The sequence below is a fragment of the Euwallacea similis genome, chromosome 5 (assembly GCF_039881205.1).
Source record: "Euwallacea similis isolate ESF13 chromosome 5, ESF131.1, whole genome shotgun sequence".
NCBI classification, from domain to species: Eukaryota; Metazoa; Arthropoda; class Insecta; order Coleoptera; family Curculionidae; genus Euwallacea; species Euwallacea similis.
In genome coordinates this window covers 1,809,228-1,828,843 of record NC_089613.1, presented here as the reverse complement: position 1 = coordinate 1,828,843, position 19,616 = coordinate 1,809,228, and the positions used below count along the sequence as shown (strand labels likewise).

The window sequence follows — 19,616 nt, the reverse complement described above, 5'->3', positions numbered from 1 at the left end:
GTAAACCAATTGCTGGTGAATTACAACGATACTTTATACTAGCGCAATTAATGGTAATTATACCACTATTGGAGATTTTTTGTAAATACACTTTAAATATACTTTAATATAAGTATTTTTACACAGAATAATTGTGAACATTTACGAATCTCAAAACTTATTAAAATACATTTTTAAAATACTTATCGAGTAATATTTTTATAATGATTTCGCACAAAATCACTTGTACATTCGAAATATAATATTACTTACGAGTGATATGTGATAAGATTACGCATCGAAAAAATGCATTTGCATTTAATGTAAGCACTAAAAACATCAACCCATATTAGCTGCACCGAACTAAGCCTGATTGACATATGGTTGAAATGAAAAACCTAACAACATAAGTGCGAGATGTGATGCGAGTTGCGGTGCGAATCGTGATATAGCCACTATAATGCGACCCTTATTGGCCGGTAATATATGTTTTCTTGAATTTCTCTGGCTGTTACTTGAAGTTTTGCAATTACCAATATATGTTTCTTATGTCAAACTACCCATATGAGGAACGTAATTATCGAAGTACTCTGAAGGTATCGAACAAACGTATCAATGTTTAGCAAAAGTGAGACTTTGAGGGTACTTTTTAAAGATATCTCGCTTCAGGGATGACTCCTGGGATAAAATACAAAAGCAAGGGAAAGTACAACAAAAAAAACCTTAAAATTGTATATAAGCAGTTGGTTTGATGCTAATTTTGTTAATAAGGGAAATACTCCACTACGTAGTATTCGTGCTTCAAAGTAACAAAGTCTGTGTTCTTTAAAAACTACATTTGGTCATCTTCCCATTTTGTTAAAAGAACCTTCCACATTCGGTGTCGGGCTCTTTCGCTCAAAATGTGAAAATAAACTAATGCAATTAAAAAAAAAACGTTTTCAAGTAAAAATGTGCTGTAATGCTGATGCACTTATGCTATTAGCTCCGTTAATTTCCTTCATTGCCCTGGCAATGTTGTAATATACAGAAATATTTCAATCAGAATTCGAGGTTGTGAATCATGAAATTCTTGTATAGCGAATACTTGTTGTGAATATCTAAATTCGCAAGTACTATCGTTAGTTAACATCAAATAAATGCATTTAAATTGACAATATACGACGAATCGAAAGTCATAGAATTTTTATTTGAAATAAAAGGTCAATAGAAGTAGTGTCTGGCGGATAGATGATTATAGGAATACTCAATATGATACGTTAATATTGAATTCAAGCATTTACGTTTTGCTGTATATGTATTATTCTTGCATCAAAAATAAATCTATTTTGAACAACTTTGCAATCATGCATATTAAACTGAAAACGTGGTCACTCGTGCTCTTTTTCAACTTAATTTGTTTTCTTGCAAACTTCTCAAAAATTGCCGATAGTTTCTGTTAAATAAAAAGTTGAACCAGGCCAATTTAACTTTGCTGCGGTATTTTACAGTTTAAAGCTTAGAACCTTTCGACCCTTGAAGAAAATGAGAACTTGCGTGTTGTAAATGCCGGTAAGGGGCAAATGATCACAAGTTAATAAAGCTTTCATTCGTCGTTTCACACTAGAGGACTTAGAAACCTTCGACAATTTAAGAAAATGAGACCTTGAAATGCTGTAATATAAAAGCTAAGAAATGTAATCTTTTCTTTGGTTTTTTCACAGTTTAAAATCCACATTTCTGCTTAATCAGCTCTTTACCTATAGAAGTTAATTAAGATTCCTTAGGGCATATCTTACCTTAGAATTAAGACTTTCGAACTTCAACTCTTTCAATCATTCAATAGCTTTGGAGAGGAGGGGGTTTTGGACTTTAAGGGAAAGTGGCCACTTCCTCACCACTTCTCCTTAAAGTGAATCTAAAGTGTACCTGAAAATTTATTATACACATTTAAATGCCATGAACAATGTAATCAAAGAACAGTATTGTCTGACAGCAACGTATTTTATATGAGAAAAATTGGTCCGCGTTAATTTAAGTGCATGTGGGAGAAATGCAAATGCCTCTTAAAATATTTTAACCGGCTTAAACATCGCAATTTAGTCTATTTGTCTTCGGATTTTTCACAGTTTACAACCCTAGTCTAGGACTCACCACGCCTTCCAAGGAAAACAACACTCATGTCGCAAAAGCCAATATTTGAACACATCTGTAACAATATAAGATCGTTCTTCGTTCTTTTTTTAATGTTCTTGAAACAATCGGTTTAGAAATACAAGAACTTTCTAGTTACAAAATTAGTATTCAATTAAATTTTATTAGTTTTTTTCAGCCTGTGAACTGACGTTAATAAATTTCCTTTTTGTCGTTTAGTTTTTGAGATACAGACCCTATCTTCAATTTTTTAGGTACGAGCTTTATATTTTTGGTTTTACTGTGCAAATACGTTTTATCCCCAATTCAATGATAAGTCACAATATTGCACGTTTGGATGCTTCATTTGAAAAAAGCCATCATCAAATTTTTTGTGAAAATTTCTGTCCGAATCTCAAATTCACTTAAAAGGTACGTGTTACGTTGTGAAAACATCATATTATTAATAAAATAATTTTCCGAACATACAGTTTAAAACCTATTTTTTTCCGGAGTCATAAATTTTTCGTAAAAAACCCCGACGATGGCTCTTTCCAAATGAAACGTTGAAAGGTGTTAAAAAATTGAATTAGGGATAAAAGGTGCTTCCAAAATATCCAGTCCGTATTTTAAAAAATGAGGTAGAACCAGTATCTCAGAAAATAAATAGCAAAAAAAAAGTATTTCGGCCAGTGTGTAAATCTCAAAAAAATTATGAATTTATTTTGAAAAAAGTTCTATCGACAAATTTTTACTTTTCCTCATTATTTCATAAACGAATATGTTAACACCATTTGCGAATTTTAATTTACCTTTAAATTTAGCAACTTTCGTCTTATATAACCGACCATCTAAGTCTAGCAGTTTATAAGGTAGGAAGAATATTCAGTCATGGCAATCAGACCATCCTGTATAACACAATTAGTTCATGTTAAAGTATTAAAACACATAATTCATGTTAGTGTATCCTGTAGTAAAGAAACGAACAAGTATATCGCATTCATTAATCGAATTATCATTATACTAATCATATCAAAGAGTAGTGGCGTAAGAGATTAATAAAGTGCTTTCAGATGAATGTTGTCCATGCAATAGTGGGTAAATTTGCAGAATATTAATGACGATAGATTTAAAAAAAGAGTGTTTATAGGGTGAATTTCTAATGAGACGTCTTTTGACCAATAAAATTTTCCAATAATTTAAGAAATTGATTTTACAGTAGGTAAAATTTTAAGGCGTTCTCGATACCTTAAGATACCTTCGACCTACCACCAGCATAACATCAGAGACAAATGAGACTTCTCACATTTTAGCAAATAACACGGTCTTGGTTAGCATTTCACTTTGTGTGCATAGTAATTCCGTTCACTTTTCACGGTTAATGTAAAACGCACATAACATTTAAAGTCGCACTAAAGGTTACCACACTCGGCCATTATCCTACGATCGACTTCGGTCTTCACGAGTACTTTGCTTGACAAGTACCGCAATTTTATGTCATTATTTGCGCGGTTTCGTCGTGAAGACTGTATTAGAAAAATACCTGTATTTATCTGTTTTACGTTGTTTGCAAGGATTCTTAGATTAAATGGAAATGACTTCTTCAGTCCATTACATGATGAAAAGTCAACAGTTCCGTGTTTGGTACTAGTTTTCAAGTTGCCCTCGAAAATAATACAAATTATAACAATATCGCTCATTAACTGTGATATAACTTATCAATCATATCCCATTATGCACACAAATTACCATTAATGGGGAGCTGAAGTAAGCATGATGAAGCAAATTACACTTCACTTAATGTCAAGGGTACATGGCTCTACAATTGATATTTTCCTATAATAGTTATTTTTTAAGATTCCTTAATATTGTCAGGTCATTATGTAAGCAATGAGACATCTCGAGAGGTGCTGAATTTGCCAACTTTACTGTGTTTGGTTCTTAAGATTCGAGAGGTTGAAGCCAAAATGAAGACATCCCATAATTTACCATTCATAAAGATTCCAATCATATAAAAAGCAATTTTCTCACGTTCAATGGATCGTCACGGGTAGTTATTCAATTAATACATGTGTGTGCACATATCGAATAGCGCCTTTTTAGGAGCATCAGTGCAAGCCATCTGTTGGCCGATTAGACCTGCGAAATGCTAATAACTAACTGTTTTTCTTTAATCGAAGCAATTTATCGTTAATAATAAATATCCGGGAGTTTTTGATTGGGTTTCTTTTTCATTTTTCAGTTACCTGCTTAAATGCATTGAAACCTTTTTTGGAATTGAATTTCCAGAGAAAAACTCTTATCAACAAACTAAAATTATTGCCCTCGTTGATGTACGTATTTAATAAAAATCAGCAATTTCAAAATACTGAACTTTGAGTCCCAACATTTAGTTCAGCTTAATTCTTAATTGTTATTAATGATTATTTGTTGCACTGTTAGTTAAAAGCTATATAGATTTTTTCACAAATTATCATACTTATACTGTGCAACATATTATTTTTTTTTTAAATAATTAATTATTCGATAGAGCAATTAAGACTACCCAAAGTTTATATTATTATTTTATAGTTTATATTATAATTATTATTAATAATAAGTATATATTAAGTTTAAATTTTGCAGCTTGTAAAAATACGATAAATACAATATTCCAGTTATGTGAAATTGTCCTCACACTCAGATAAATATATTCAGATGGGGTCGATTTTCCTTTTTGAAAAACACTTTTTTTCTCACGTTTTAAGGCGGATTTAAAAAAGATAAATTCAGGTTAGCTGAAGTCAAGACGCGCTTTTGGGCTGCCAAATAAGGTTTACTTTTCCTGCATGTAAAAGCTCATTCCTCGCAATTTATTCGTATTTCATTTTAAAATTTGGAAACCGATAACCCATAAAAAAAATTCTCGAAAAGTTAGTTTGAATTAGAGTGGCATTGTAAAAAGACGTCCCCAAAAACATTTCTATCATAAGAACTATCCAAAAAAAGTATTGAGTCCCTGGTAAATACACTTAATTAGTATTAATGCGGTGAAAATTAAAAGTATCCCTCTTCCCCTAACAGTAGATCCCTTATAAATATTGTTTTAAAGAAATTTACCCTACGCATACAGTGCGTAGGGTATAATAATATTACCGATATGAAAATATTACCCTGAGCCTTACAGCTTTAATGAGTTTTATTGCTGCATAATCGGAGGTTTTTTGGCAAACGAAGGATATCTGAGGGAATAGTTTTGAAGAAGTCATCTAATCCATGCTTAAATTGCCCATCCTTTTCTCTTGTCACAAACAATTGTTTGATCATTAATTTTTCAAATATTATTAGCTATCGGTACTTCACACCTTAAATTGTCAAAACTCAAGTTATGGTCTTCAGAACGAGTTTACTTCTCAGGGCCTGGAGGAATCATGAGAACCGTTTTTTTGCCTCTTCAGCAAAGCTCCGTTACCTGCGCACCAACTAGAAATAGCAGAAACACAATATTGACACAAACTAGTTCATATTCAAAAAAACACTACTATTTAGCCTCGCTGTAGACAACCTATCCCAACAGGCCCATAAATTCTAAATTGCCCAGTGGGCTTAGTCACGACAAAGCGTATCTTTAACAAGAATCTAAGGTAAGTGGGTTCACGTTACGATGAGTTCAGGGGAACGTTTAGAATTATGAGTGTGCAATCACATTTTGACACCCGGTGGGACGCCAATGGTGCTTTTGTTATTAGTTCCATGCAACCGACTGCAAACACATAAATTAAGCTCAGCGACAGGGCTTATCATGCTCTGAAGAACTTACCAGGAGAGCATGATAGTATTCTTCAGGCATGGCCCTAAACGAGCTACAGAGTTTTTGCACATTTTTTGAGTGGTTTTAATACCTCAATGTGTATGGTTGAAGGTAGGTGTAGCGTCTTGAACAAAAACCGTAGAACAATGCACCGTCATTGGGTAATTACTGTAGCCTGAAAATTGCCTTAGCCTAGAAAAAAGATTTGCCTTTGAATGTAATTAAGATGGGCAATTAGACAGCTTTTTGCCAGGAACATACGCGATGAGGATGAAAATATCGCTGCGTAACGTTGTTTCTAATAGTGCAATAAACTAGAAGTGATTTTGCATAGACGGCGAGCTACAAAAGAGCATAATTCGAAAACGGCAAAAAAGTTACAATTTTACGCTTGTGTCGGTTTTAATGCTGATAGTCGTGGCATATACAGAGCTATTATTATATAATATTCGAGGAGAATAATATTGCAATTACCTTGCCATTATTATTAAAATCAACTATAGAAAAAGGTGCCAAAGATTACCGAGAGTGCAGCAGCTCTGCAATTTTTGTTATCTATTAATTTTGATTTTAAATTATTCGACAGGTAGATATAGAGAATATTGTTAATAGGCGAATTTTATTTAAAAATCAGATTCTGGTTAGTAGATATGTAACACTAGAAGCACTTGGATAAAAAGCCAAATTTATCGTGACGACTCTAATAATAAATATTTATTGAATTCCAGATGGAATTCCACATAACATTTTTATTTGAAAATAAAAAATTAATCATCTTCTCCCATCTATTCTACAGGCAGCGTCTACGTAGACCAACGCTAGTTTAGAATAAACAACTGGCAAAACAAACAGTATAACGCCAATTTTCACGTCCCTCACAACATTTTCTAATTTTATCAACAATAACAATTACTTAAATTCTAATTAGGAGATGTTGCTTATGCATAATTTCCTCGATCGAAAAAATATTCAAGTTTTGCAAAAAAGCAATGATATCTTTTAAATTTCATCCGCTTAAAAATCGCGCGATGCAAAGTTCGTCTAATGATCTAGATGACCCAGTTGAAGTCTCAAAATGAAAATGAATTTACAGTAGAATAATGTTTGGAGGAAACGGCAAAAATTCTAGACCTGCGATATAGTAAGTTGTGAATTTCTTACAAAAAGTAAAAAAATTCAACTGGTAAATACTTCTCAGCACCTCGGCGAATTAGTTACGTAACACAGTTTTTAGGGAAACCCAAAGTGTTATCATCGTTTAAGTATTGGACTGTGGTTAGATGGCTTACAAACTTCATGCAATATGCGCATACAAAGTATGAGTGATATGAGTACATCACATTTTATTTTTAAAACCCAAACCTCATAGAGCCACTGGAAATAATAATTATTGATGGAAGACAGAATGCGATATTTTTGTTTTGTGCGAGAGATATCCCGAAAATGAGAAAAAAATTATAACATTTGTGAAGTGTTTGTAAACACCACACATCCCTTACCACAATTCTTTTCATGGCATTTTTGGCATATTTTTGACAAACATTTCCTGCTATAATACCTAAGACCGGTGAAGAAATGTAGGGAGTAAGTTAAAAAATATTTTCAACAAGTGCTTTTAGTGCGTTAAATAGTACAATAAATTATAAGGCAAAAACCGCAGAATAACCCCAAACCTAATGACTGAACTATGTCAATGTACCATTTTAAAATATCTGTGTTATATGTAGTTCTTGTGCGACTAGCGAACTGTTAATGGCATTGGTTTATTGCCCGCAAAAACGAGGTGCTGCAGACGATTCACTGTTGAACGGAAGAGTAATATTATAAATATTTTTAAAATGATATATCAGCAAACCATCGAGTGTAACAAAGTTCAAAACGCACAAGAAACAGCGGGAGGTATGACTAATTTGACCATTAAAATTATTCATAAATTATTATCATTGATCATTCTCAACTGCTAAGTTTAGGTCTTGGTATGGATAGTATTTTCAGTGCAATGCTAGAATTAAAGCTATGCCACGTGGTAAAGGATAATTAAACATTACTAAATTAAAAAAGAAGCTGCAGGATATCCTAAAAAATGCAGTTGTCTTCTTCAAGTTTGTATTTTCTAGTTTATTTTTTAAGATAAATCAATTTTTTAGGACTTCATGTAAGTTTTTTTAACTCAATAAATTTACTAACACAAATTTGGCACAACCAAATTAGCACCTGCCAAGTTTCATAGCTTTGGTTCCAGTAAAACAGAGCTTATCCTCAAGGGCAAAATATAACACGTAATAACCTATATTGTACGTTAAAAAACGCAATGTATACAAAGAGAGTATGAAAGTTTCCATATCAACCCATTTTCATGGAGGCATAAAAAATATTTATTTAGATGTACGATTAATAGATTTGAAAATTTCATCCACCACCTGTTCTATGCTAAAAATGATGTATTTCATTAGTAAATAACAACTGTAACCACAATAATAGACCATTTAAAAAAAAATGTCTTCATATTTAAGAGTAAAATATTTTTTAAAGAAGTCACACTTAGAATGTGGTTTATGAAATTTTGCTCCGGAGATCACTCGTGTATCGAAAGTTATAGATAAATTTAGAGCAATATATTATACCTACACATGGAATATAAAATCTCTATTAAGGCAAATAAAACGAAATTTCTGAAAATGGACTTAGCAGATTTTCATCACTTTAGGCCGACCATGCGCTTCAACCGCTCAAAGCGTATCATAGAAAGGACAGTCATACACACCATTACAGACAAAACAAAAAATAAAACTGAAAATTAATTCATTAATTTTTGATGATAAATAAACCAACAACATAAAGTTTCGGCAGCAATTATAGAAAAATTAGGTATTTTTCGATTCAAGAAACCAAAACGATGGTATTGGTATGGTAGAATTAAACATTAGAATTGTGGAAATATAAGCAAGAGTCGTAATAAGCGGCTAACCATAGCAGATGATATGGTAATGCGACAGTAGATATCCTGGATGAATTTCCAGCAGAAGAATATATTTTGGTTAATATGACATCATGGCTGCTTGTTGCTTCCATATGCTTTTCTTTCGTGTACGTTATGTATTAGGACATATGTTTGGAGATGTGTGTATACCTACTTTGCGTACGAATATGCCTGATGAAACCAATAAGTAGAAACACATGTCGCCGGATTGTCCAACATTTTCTTTCCTTTTTTCTTGATCATTCATAAAGTTTTGCGAAAATTCAGCCAACACTATCCTAACATTTAACATTATTTAATAAAATAATTACGTTTATTACAATCAATTTTTATTACAAAGTTATCAGTATTATCTTTATTGTTTCAGAAACTCTATAAAAAATTAGATCCAAAATCATCTTAAATAAATTAACGTGGAAATGTTTAAAACAATTTCGCCTCGATCAACTGGACGAAATACATGGTATTATTAGTAAAAGCCCATAATAAAGCCCACAAGTCAAATTGGGGATTAATGGCGATTTGAGAACTGATGTAGTTTGTACCTTGCTTAAATGGTAGCTTTTTTGCTTCTAAAGTACAAAAAAGCAACATATTTTTCTATAAAAAAAGTAGTTTATGGCACAATAACCAGCAAGAAGCGGGACATTGTGATTAGTTTTAATGCGAAGAAATGTCCAGTTATAGTGAATACCAGACCGAACAAAATTACCTTACACTTAAAAAAGATGTGTATTTGCAGTAAAATTCTGATATATTTTTAAGTGGTTAATAGAAAGCACGAACCTAAGTTAGAGATTAACTATCTATCCGCTAATCTAATGCGAAACCTAAATCTGTCGTAAACGCATAATCTAATTTGCAGTATAAAAATTGCCTAGATTTAGTTTCTGATATCACTATACCTCACCTAACCCCAACTAACCTAATAAATTATTTTCTAAGCGTTCCATGCATGTTGGAAAAGATTATATCCTCTAATAACTAGAACGTAACCTTAGAAAGTTTGGCAATATTTTTCATATTATATGCATAAAGCAGAAAAAACGCTATGCATGCTTTACATATTTTTATATAGCAGATAAAATAAAAGATAAATATTGTCCTCTATTTCTTAATTCAGGTTAAGGTACTCTCCTTATTAACCCTATTTAACTGCGACATAAGCAAGTTGCACGGTATCGGCTGGCTGTTCGCAATGACCTCACGTTTTGTAAAGGAGTACGCGAATTTTCGCACGACAGCAAGTGCTTTTCAATAGCAGCTATTAACTAGAAACTCGGACACCAGCCGCTTCATCGGCGATTACACGAAAACTTCTTTTCACAGTGACTATTTTTATTTCCATGCTTACTTTGAAATTTAATTTTGTGGTATGTCTGGAGCTTATTGTCTTTGATGATATGCATATGTGTTTTTTCGCTTAAAATTACCTTCCGTTTAATACCAGTATAGACAGCAACAAAGCAAAATAAACAAGCATAAACAGCCCTTCGACCATCTTGATAACAGCTGAATCGGACTGCACTCGCTTGCGGCTGGTTTTGTTCTCGTTATTGATATACTGTTTAAATTTACTTCCCTCTGGTAAGAGTTCTTCGACAGTTTCATATCGAAATTAAACCTCGTTTTCATCTGCTCAATTTTCAAAGTAAAATTAATTGATTTTGAAACTAATAATTGTGAAATATGTTTTCTAACATAATTTTGAGTTGGCACCTGTTATGGCACCCCTTAAGGATGCCACCTAATGTGGCTTCCTCTCAGCATTAAAGCACGGCACGGCCCTGTAAATCGTAATGGCTAACTATACCCTAGGGACTACTTGTTAACAGCATTGTAGTTGTCATCTATTGCACCAAAACTCCTAGATCAAGTCTCCCTAGAACAATCAGCGGATGGAAAAGCAGAACTTTCCTCTCATGTATAACGCAAATAACTATCCGTGTTAGTCCATCACTCATAAATATTCAAAAAGTGACCACTGACGTGTCACTGAAGAACTTCATAATGCTTTCACTTACATACTTATACGTATGCTGTTGCGAACTTGCCTTAATAAGAAGTTTAATATTCCTTTGACCAAAATAGCAACATTTTAACGGATTTGTTCAGATTTTGCAGCTTTATTGACCGCGTGCAAAATTTATCGAAAAACGTATAAACAGATCCCCGATTATCGCTTGAAAGGAAACTCGGGTGTTTCCCATTTCCCCAACCCGTTCCCTAACCGACACAACAACCTACGTAACGGTGCGGCTTGTAGAGTAATAAAATGATTGTCATTAAACTATTCCTACACAGTATGCGAATTCCTCGAAGTCTATTTTGTAATTAAGACAATATTTGCGTAGTTCGTTATCTATGAGTATTAAAAAGTTGTTTAATTTACAGTCTCTACAAACCACACGTGGATGGTTCGCCATTGGAAAGCGGATGTAACCGACTTGAACGTAAAACGCAACATGAAAAATACATTATTTTTTATCATTTTTAGTAAGGAACGCCTACTGATACGGAAATTTACCAATTAGAATCGAGTGTGATGCACGTGATAGTATTAGAGGCGTACCCGTGATCGTATATCTTGCGGTTATAGAGCTCAACCTAATCTGCTGACATGCATGGCCGAAAAGCAAATCAATTGCGCAACGCGGTGCGTTTATAATTCGTGACTTCTTGTTCAGGAGTTTGATCGTTAATCGGTGATTAATAATGCAGATTTAAGTTACCAGATGTTTACCTACTATGGCCAATTCTCTATCAGAACCCAATCAAAATTCTAACTATCTTTCGGCTCAGTTTTCGGATAACACGTAGCTTCGACTTAAGCCTGACTGATGAAGTAGTCCATAAAAATGTATATGAGTTCTAACTAAATTCCTGTTTCATCAGACTAATTTTTAGTTTTAGTAGAAACATTAGTTATCTACATTGTTGTTAAAAAGAAATAGGATTTACTCCAAGTCAACATCGGAAAACACACAACATTAAAATGGGAATTTTGGTCATTAGAGGCAATTTGATTTATGGAGATATCTCATTTAAGTATGTAGCAGTGTAATAATTATTTTGTTTTTTGCCCGATTTAAATTAAATTTTAATAAACCTTCGTGAGCTGAATTTTTGAGACTACTTTGATGAATAAAAAAAAGAATACCCAAAAAAGGAAAACTAGTTATTACGCTGTAACCCTCAAATGAGACATACTGTATATTATATTGCTTGCATTTAAATTATTTAAAGAGATATGCATCCTATTTGCCAATTTTTCCTTGGATATTATTGCTAATTTTATCATGGAGACATGTTATAGTGTCAACGATGAATTATAAATGTAGGTCAGAGCCAGCTTACCACAATATTAAACATATTCCAAAAACACGTATCTTTGATAGGGAATAAACTAGGTTCCAATGCACATCTTGCAATAGGTAAACTCAGAAAAAATAACTTCGTTACTTGAAGCAGCCTGCTGTAGATATACAAGTTTTAACTAAATGAGAAACCTGTGGTTATCACATTTAAAACATATACTTATTTAAATGACATTTAAGAATAATAAATATTAGTTAAAACTCATAAATGCAAGATTCTTACAATTTCCCCAAAAAATAATTACTGTTTTGTAGGTCTTAGAAATTAAGTGATTGGATCTATTTTTCTAGAACAAAATTAAACGAATAGTATTTGGGAAATACGTTTGAATAGTTAACATGACCTTCAGATTTGACACCATTAGACTTTTTCTGTAAATCCAGATAAAAACGATAGATTGCAAAATTCAACCAAAAGCTTCTCATTATGAGCTTAAACATGAAAGGAGATGCGTAAGTGACAAAACTTCCACATGACAATTATAATTTCTATATTGACTCATTTTTCGCTTTTCCAATAATGGTATTTATTTTGGAAATAGGAAATATCCTTTTTGACATCTAAAGTTGTGCGTTTTTGTTAAAAAGTCAACCATTTGACGTCAAAGAGCAGTTAATCTTAACTTGAAAGGTTTGCCGATGGGAATTATTTTGGACCTAGAAGGAACATTTCAAAAATGCACTATCAATATCACTATCTGATGCAATTAAAGCAAAAGTATTTGAAACTACAATCATTAATTGAATCCACAAAATATTTATATGAATTCAGAATGATTGTAACCTTTTAATTTCGGTGCAGAAAGCATTATTTTTCCTATGGACATGCAAAAATATGCGGAAAATCCTAGGGGTTCCCCGCAAATGAAAATTAATTTCGTCAGTTAGTCCGCCTCCATTAAAAGAAATCGATTTTAGAAAATTCTTTAATTAATCTAAAATTCCTAGTTCCAGAAGTATTTGATTAATGATCTTATTTCTCCATTATACTGTCCTCTAACTGTCTCGCCTCTAGAGTATTCATTATGCTTCTTTGGTTTTCTCTATAAATTCTTTCTGCTCATTCTTCTATTTGATATGATGCTTTTCTTGTTTTTATTCTTTCACAATAATATGTAACTCATTATTTTTTTAAGCAGCTTCTGTCATTTCACTTGAGGTGATATTTTTCTTGTGCTCTGGCATAAACACACCAATCCAAGTGCCTCAATTGGAATCTCATGTTTGACTTCAATTGTTGCGTTTCCGCGGGGTTCGAAAGATTCCAATACACTTTTAGCTAAGTACTGTAGTCTACTGGTTAATATTACATAAGAAAAAATAATTTGTGCTGTAGTTTCGTCATCTTGCATTCTAAATTTGTCTGGACATGATCATGGCATGAAATAGTGCTTGCTAGTGCTATCTCGGAAATGGTAAAAATTTAAAATATACATTTTCCCATTCAACAGATTTTCTAAATCTCATCGTTTCAGAACTAGTATTAGCCGACACACCTCAGTAAGACACCTTGTAAAGAACGTGCTACTACTGCAGTTCCTTATTTGTACTGATATGAAACACTGATCATTTCGGTTTATTGCACCGAAGAACATATGTAGAAAGTGAAAGAAAAGAATATTATGATAAAATGAAACTGTTTAAAATAGGTATAGGAGGTATTTTACAAAATGAGCGGAGAATTCCACGAGGAATTTAAAAATATGAGGATTTATGGGGATTCCTATTAAGGTAAAAGGTACTTTGTCTTATCACGATTTTTTTTACAAATCTGAGACTGGTCAATAATCATTACATATATTTTTTAGATTGTCAAAAGCCCTAAAATTTTCTCATGTAAAATACTCTCTTAAGACTTAACATTTTTGAGATACTGGACAGTTGCCAGACTTATCAGGACCGTATACAATTAATATTCTTATCCGGGAATATTTCAACTCCATATAAATTTCAAGCTGGAAATTAAGCGTGAACTCATATAGCAATAGAAAAATCATTATGTCACAACATTTAAAATATTTTAATTTAAAAATCGTCTTTTATAATTGGGGAGTTAGGTTTCAGATCTTTACTTCACTGATTTTTAGAGCTTAATGGCCCATAACTAAAGCCCAAGTTTAGATCAACTTTTATTTTTCAATCTTAGAGTGACGAAATGGAGACAAATATAAACTCCAAGAAAAATTGCAAAACTCTGTTTCTTAATCCATTTATTAATTTGACAACTTCCCATTAATGAATTTCTTAATTGGTGTTCGCATTAGACATGTGAAAGCAAAGTAAGCAATATAGTCCACGGAACATTTATTGTTCAGGGTGTCAGAGGTTACGTGTTCATAAGTCATACCCATAATTTGGGACTTCGATGGTCAGATTCAACATAGGTTTTGATCTTGAAGAGTTTGGAAAGGTAAAAAGTTATTTGGAACTGAACCACACGATTAATTTCCTCTTCATATTAAGGTTTTTTAGGTTTTCAGTTTTATCTGCCCCTCAACAACCTAGAGCTAAACATAGCAACGCTTTTTACCGTGCTGTCCCCGCTCCTTTTCAATAAATGACATCAGTTTGGTTAGGGTTACTACTTACTCAAAACTATAATTGGCTTATATCGATTGGTATTGCTACCTGGCTAACAATTTTGTTTCGTGTTCGTCTTCTGGCTCCTAAGCGTAACTTAAATACAATACGAAACTGCAGTTGTACGTTAAATAAAGTGCACAACAATACATAAAAGTATTAGACAGAACAACGTTGTATATACCAATTCTTGTTTACGGAATTGACGTTATTTCAACGTCATGTCGACACGTTTCCGGTGGTGTTAGGGTTACGTAACAGTGACATTATCAGGTCAGTGTGTCGATCATTTATTTCACAGAGGTAAAAAGTTAGATATCGAGGGAAAATATCACGTTGATGATTAATTTTATTGTGTAAAATATCATTTAGTTCAAATATGTTACCACTCACGTCACTAGTGCAGTCATGGATGGTACAATTGAGTCGCACTCATTTTTAATATGGAGAATAGTATTAATAACTATCACTTCCTTGTCACTCCACTCATTGAAGTGTTTAAACAAACAAGACAGATCGTGATAGAGTTAAAAAACTGGCCTTATATATGATGTACCTGTATTATTTTTGGTGTTACTATAATATTTTTTGTTGTTTCAGTAGTTTGCGTAGTCGGCGCTCGCCTGGCGATGGGGAGTGAGCATTACTGCCTGCGCTGGAACAACCACCAGGCCAACCTTTTGGGCGTGTGCGCGCAGCTGCTGCGCGACGAGCGCCTCGTAGACGTGACCCTGGCGTGCGCGGACGAGGGACGTTGCATACGCGCCCACAAGGTAATCTACAACTTCATACCATCCTTCCAATTCTTCCATGGCATCTTCTAAATGTAAAATATACTAACTAATAACCGACTAAGCCCACTTTTCATAATTTAGGTTGTGTTGTCCGCCTGCTCGGCTTATTTCCGGGCGTTGTTTGTTGACCATCCGGCACGCCATCCGATCGTCATTCTGAAAGACGTGCGCTTTAGCGACCTGCGCACCATCGTCGAGTTCATGTACAAGGGCGAAGTTCGCGTCGAGTACGCACAGCTCAGCAGGCTGTTGCAAACAGCTGAAAGTCTCAAAGTGAAAGGTAACCAAAAATTTTTTTTTTCATTTTAAGTATTTTTAAATTACATCTAAAATTCAGATTGAACATTATAAAATGTGCATCATAAGTCTCTAAATTGTGTTGTTTTCAGGTCTTGCCGAAATGACTCGAGAATACAAACCGGACCCTCCCGAGCAAACGGAGCCTGAAGAACTAGTAAACCGTAGACCTCCTTCACTTGGTACCAGCGACCCCACGCCCCCTCGAAACTCCCCCGTAGCCACCGCGCCACCCTCTAGGCAGTCCCCGGAACCGTTAGCTCGACCTCCTTCTCAAAACGGATCTCCCGAACCTCCTCCCACGACAAATAATTTTGGGCCGCCCTCAATTCTCGGATGCCGCCCTTCGCCGCCTCTCAACTGCAGTGATCCGCTTCCAGGGCCTTCGAATCTGCCGCCCATTCAACAAGTGCCCTTGGTAATAACAATATTGCATTGTGTAGTTCCAATTGATCATAACTGGTTAATTTTAGAGTTTAAAGAAAGAAGTAGACTGGGGAGGAGGAATTGAAGATAAGAACTCAGGTGGCGAGAGTTCTTCGGATTATTCAAGGATGCCACATGATTCGGTAAGTCCTTGTTTTGCATCTACTTCTCTTTCCATGGAAACGAGTTCTTTGAAAAGAAAGGCATAAAAATATACATAACCTGGTGTCGTGGATTTCACCTTGGTCAGAAGTTTTTAACAATTTTGATTCTATAAATGATGTTGATGGTACCCTGTATTTGAGGGTGGTATGAATCATCTGCCGCGTGTGTGTGTTCGGGTGCGGCCGCCCGGGACGACGCCGGGCCGCCCTCTGGCCGACACGAGCGTCAACTTCTTGCCCGCGCCGCCTCGCCCGCGCACCCACACACGCGGCAAGAAGTTGATGTGGCAATGTCGGTTTTGCAGGAGCGGCCCGATGACGATCCTGGAATGTCTGGCAGTTCACCTCCACGAATTTACCCCTGCATGTACTGTGGAAACACGTTTCCCCACCAGAGCAAACTGACCAGACATATCCTCAGTCACAGTTTGGAAACCTTGAAGTATCGCGAGCAAAGAGGGATGCCTCCTCTGAACCTCCCAGAACCTCCTCCTGGAGGTTGGGTTGATTCCAGAGGAGAACCACCAGATCCGACTGACCAGCCGCCCACTCCCATGGACTTGGACGAGGCGGCATCTCAAGGCGGAACTGGTGGGGTGGTACTTTGCAAGTTTTGTGGTAAATCGTTTCCGGACGTTGCCGCGTTAATATCCCACTTGCCGGCGCATACAGGTGATCGGCCGTTTAAGTGCGAGTTTTGTGGTAAAGCTTTCAAGCTTCGTCATCACATGAAGGACCATTGTAGAGTGCATACCGGTGAACGCCCTTTTCGGTGTAGTTTGTGCGGGAAAACGTTCTCGCGTTCGACCATTTTAAAAGCTCACGAGAAGACGCATTATCCGAAATATGTGCGCAAGTTCCTCTCTCCCAGTCCCCTGGATACCGAGGAGGAAAGTCCTCATTAAGACTTTCCAGAAGAACGGTTGTAAGCTATGGAGTGGTGACGTACAAGTTTTAAAGGCTGGAAGATTTTCTTGGGAAGTGGTAGTTAGTTGTGATGATGGAATATTTAGGTTATTTTAACAACATGACATTCGGAGGCCATCAAAACCCCCAACCACCACACTTCCAAGCGATTTTGTAGAACCCTTTTGCTAAAGTAGAATTGAGCACGAATCCCCGTTGATACCGGAGAAATGAATATTTTTCATTTCGGAGTTTTGGTCTGTCGTAGGTAGGATAATAGAGGTTCAAACGAATTTGGTTGTTCGAACTAAACTTTCTCAAGAGAAATGTGGTTTTATAATGCTTTCATGAGTTTGCGACTACCATGTTTTTGCTGGTTAGCAGCAAATGCTTGGAAGATGATTGCCTTAGATTGAATCAACAAACAACCGAAGCCGGCAACAAGCAACTAGTAAATTCCATATGCTGGTAGGCAGAGGATTAAACTTGCATTACTTTACATTGCTTTTAAATTTGACCGTCAGGTTATAGCAACACTATTACTAAAAAAATTTGTCATTTGAAAGATATTTAAATATGTAAAGGTGAGCAGCAATTCGCAACATTGATTTAGCAATAAAGCAACAACTTCACATAGAATTAAGGCTATTTAAGAGCACAAATAAGAGTACTGGCACAACTTTAATCCTGTGCAAGTTTTGGAAGGTTGCTGGCGGTAGGTTAATCTAAGGTTCTCTTAGAGGCAACAATAGTGGGTTTTCCTGGTCGATTGTTCTTCAGACTGAGTGCCGTCTAAGGAAGAGCCGCTTTAGGAATCTGAATTACGTTGATTTATTCTGCTCTCTCAGAGACGTAATTTAATCCAAATAGCTCTTAGTAACCTGCGTACAGTTTCCATTATCACAAGTTGTGTGTAAAAAATTCGTTTTAAGTGTTTCAAAAAATTTGCTGTTTTTGTGAACAAACCGACAGATAAGACAGCATCATTTGCCTGTTTGCGATCCTCTGTTGAATAGATAGAAGATGCTCCAAATGGCGACTAACAGTGAACCAATTCATGAAGCATTGCAACCAGTTATGACAAAATGCTATAAATTGCTGCACTAAGTCTTATCCAGAAGCCACCACGTTAGTACTGGTTAAGATTTAAACCTGTGCATACAATGAGAGGCCAGCATTCATTAGTTTCTCGTTGCTTCATTTTTTGGAAAACTTGTCATTATTATTGTTTTCTTGAGATAAAAATTGGGTCATTTGCTCCTCGAAGCGATCAGAAATACTTGATATTGTTGCCCCAGCCTTATGTTTGAACAAGAAAGCAACTTCAAATCTTTTACCTGACTCCACAGATACTGGTTTAACACACTTACGCTTCAGAAGTAAATTAAAATACATCATCGGTGCAACGAGATCCTACAGGAAATTATGAATTATTCAAAAAATGTCGTAGTTATTTCATTTTTATCAAAAAATCTCTGATTATTTCTATATTCAGATGTAGATATGAATATTTAAAAGGAAGATTTTACTCCTACCAATGGGCAGATGATGAGCAACAAGCAGTATCGTTTGACTAAACATTTCTACGTAGTCTCTACGTGTATCTCATGAAATACTGACTTATGCACTATAGCGACAGGCGACTAGTAATTAAATTCTGTCCGCAAACTGATGCGATGTTCATAACATGTGCCTGCTGATCGCCTGTAGGGTGCAGAAAACCCTTAATTGGTATGTCCCGGCGGTCTACAGTCTTCTGCTATATCAAGCGACCAGCAATTCACCATATTGCGTAGTTTCCCCTATGCAGAAGTTAAGAGAGCAATTTTATAAAAATCGAAAAAAAATTAATGAAAGTATTTAAAACCACTTCGCGTGAAGCAATCAGCTTATTGCGTCATTGGTCAGGTGATCGCGTAAAAAATGTGGGACAATGTACCCATCAAATGGACTGTTGTTTTTATGAGCTACGTTAAGTTGCAAATGCGTAAGAGCTGTGATAGACTTATGACTTAGTTAGTGGTACTTCAGTAGTGCGTAGAGATAACCAAGTTGGTAGAAATCCACCTGACCATAACCCTTATACTTATATCAACATATTGTTGTTACAATTTAGTTGGAAACTCCTTATTATATATTGTTCGGTATTTCCTATAGAGACACGATTTTCGTTTGGTTTTGCTTTGGGCGAAACTAGAGTGCATTCCATAT

The 19,616-nt window shown here is 35.0% G+C and overlaps 1 protein-coding gene across 6 annotated transcripts in view; it reads left to right on the top strand.

Moving 5' to 3' along the window:
• Nucleotides 1-19,616, top strand: part of LOC136409178 (GDNF-inducible zinc finger protein 1-like) — a 79,158-nt gene that overhangs the window by 32,914 nt on the left and 26,628 nt on the right. For 3 of the 6 annotated variants that reach the window (XM_066390524.1, XM_066390521.1, XM_066390523.1), the window contains 4 exons: nt 15,422-15,591; nt 15,694-15,892; nt 16,002-16,327; nt 16,383-16,478. In XM_066390524.1, coding sequence (XP_066246621.1) covers nt 15,448-15,591; nt 15,694-15,892; nt 16,002-16,327; nt 16,383-16,478 — 765 coding nt within the window. In that variant the 5' untranslated portion in view covers nt 15,422-15,447. Of the gene's footprint in view, nt 1-15,418; nt 15,592-15,693; nt 15,893-16,001; nt 16,328-16,382; nt 16,479-19,616 lie in introns of all 6 variants that reach the window. The other 3 variants (XM_066390525.1, XM_066390520.1, XM_066390522.1) reach the window with 1 other exon arrangement.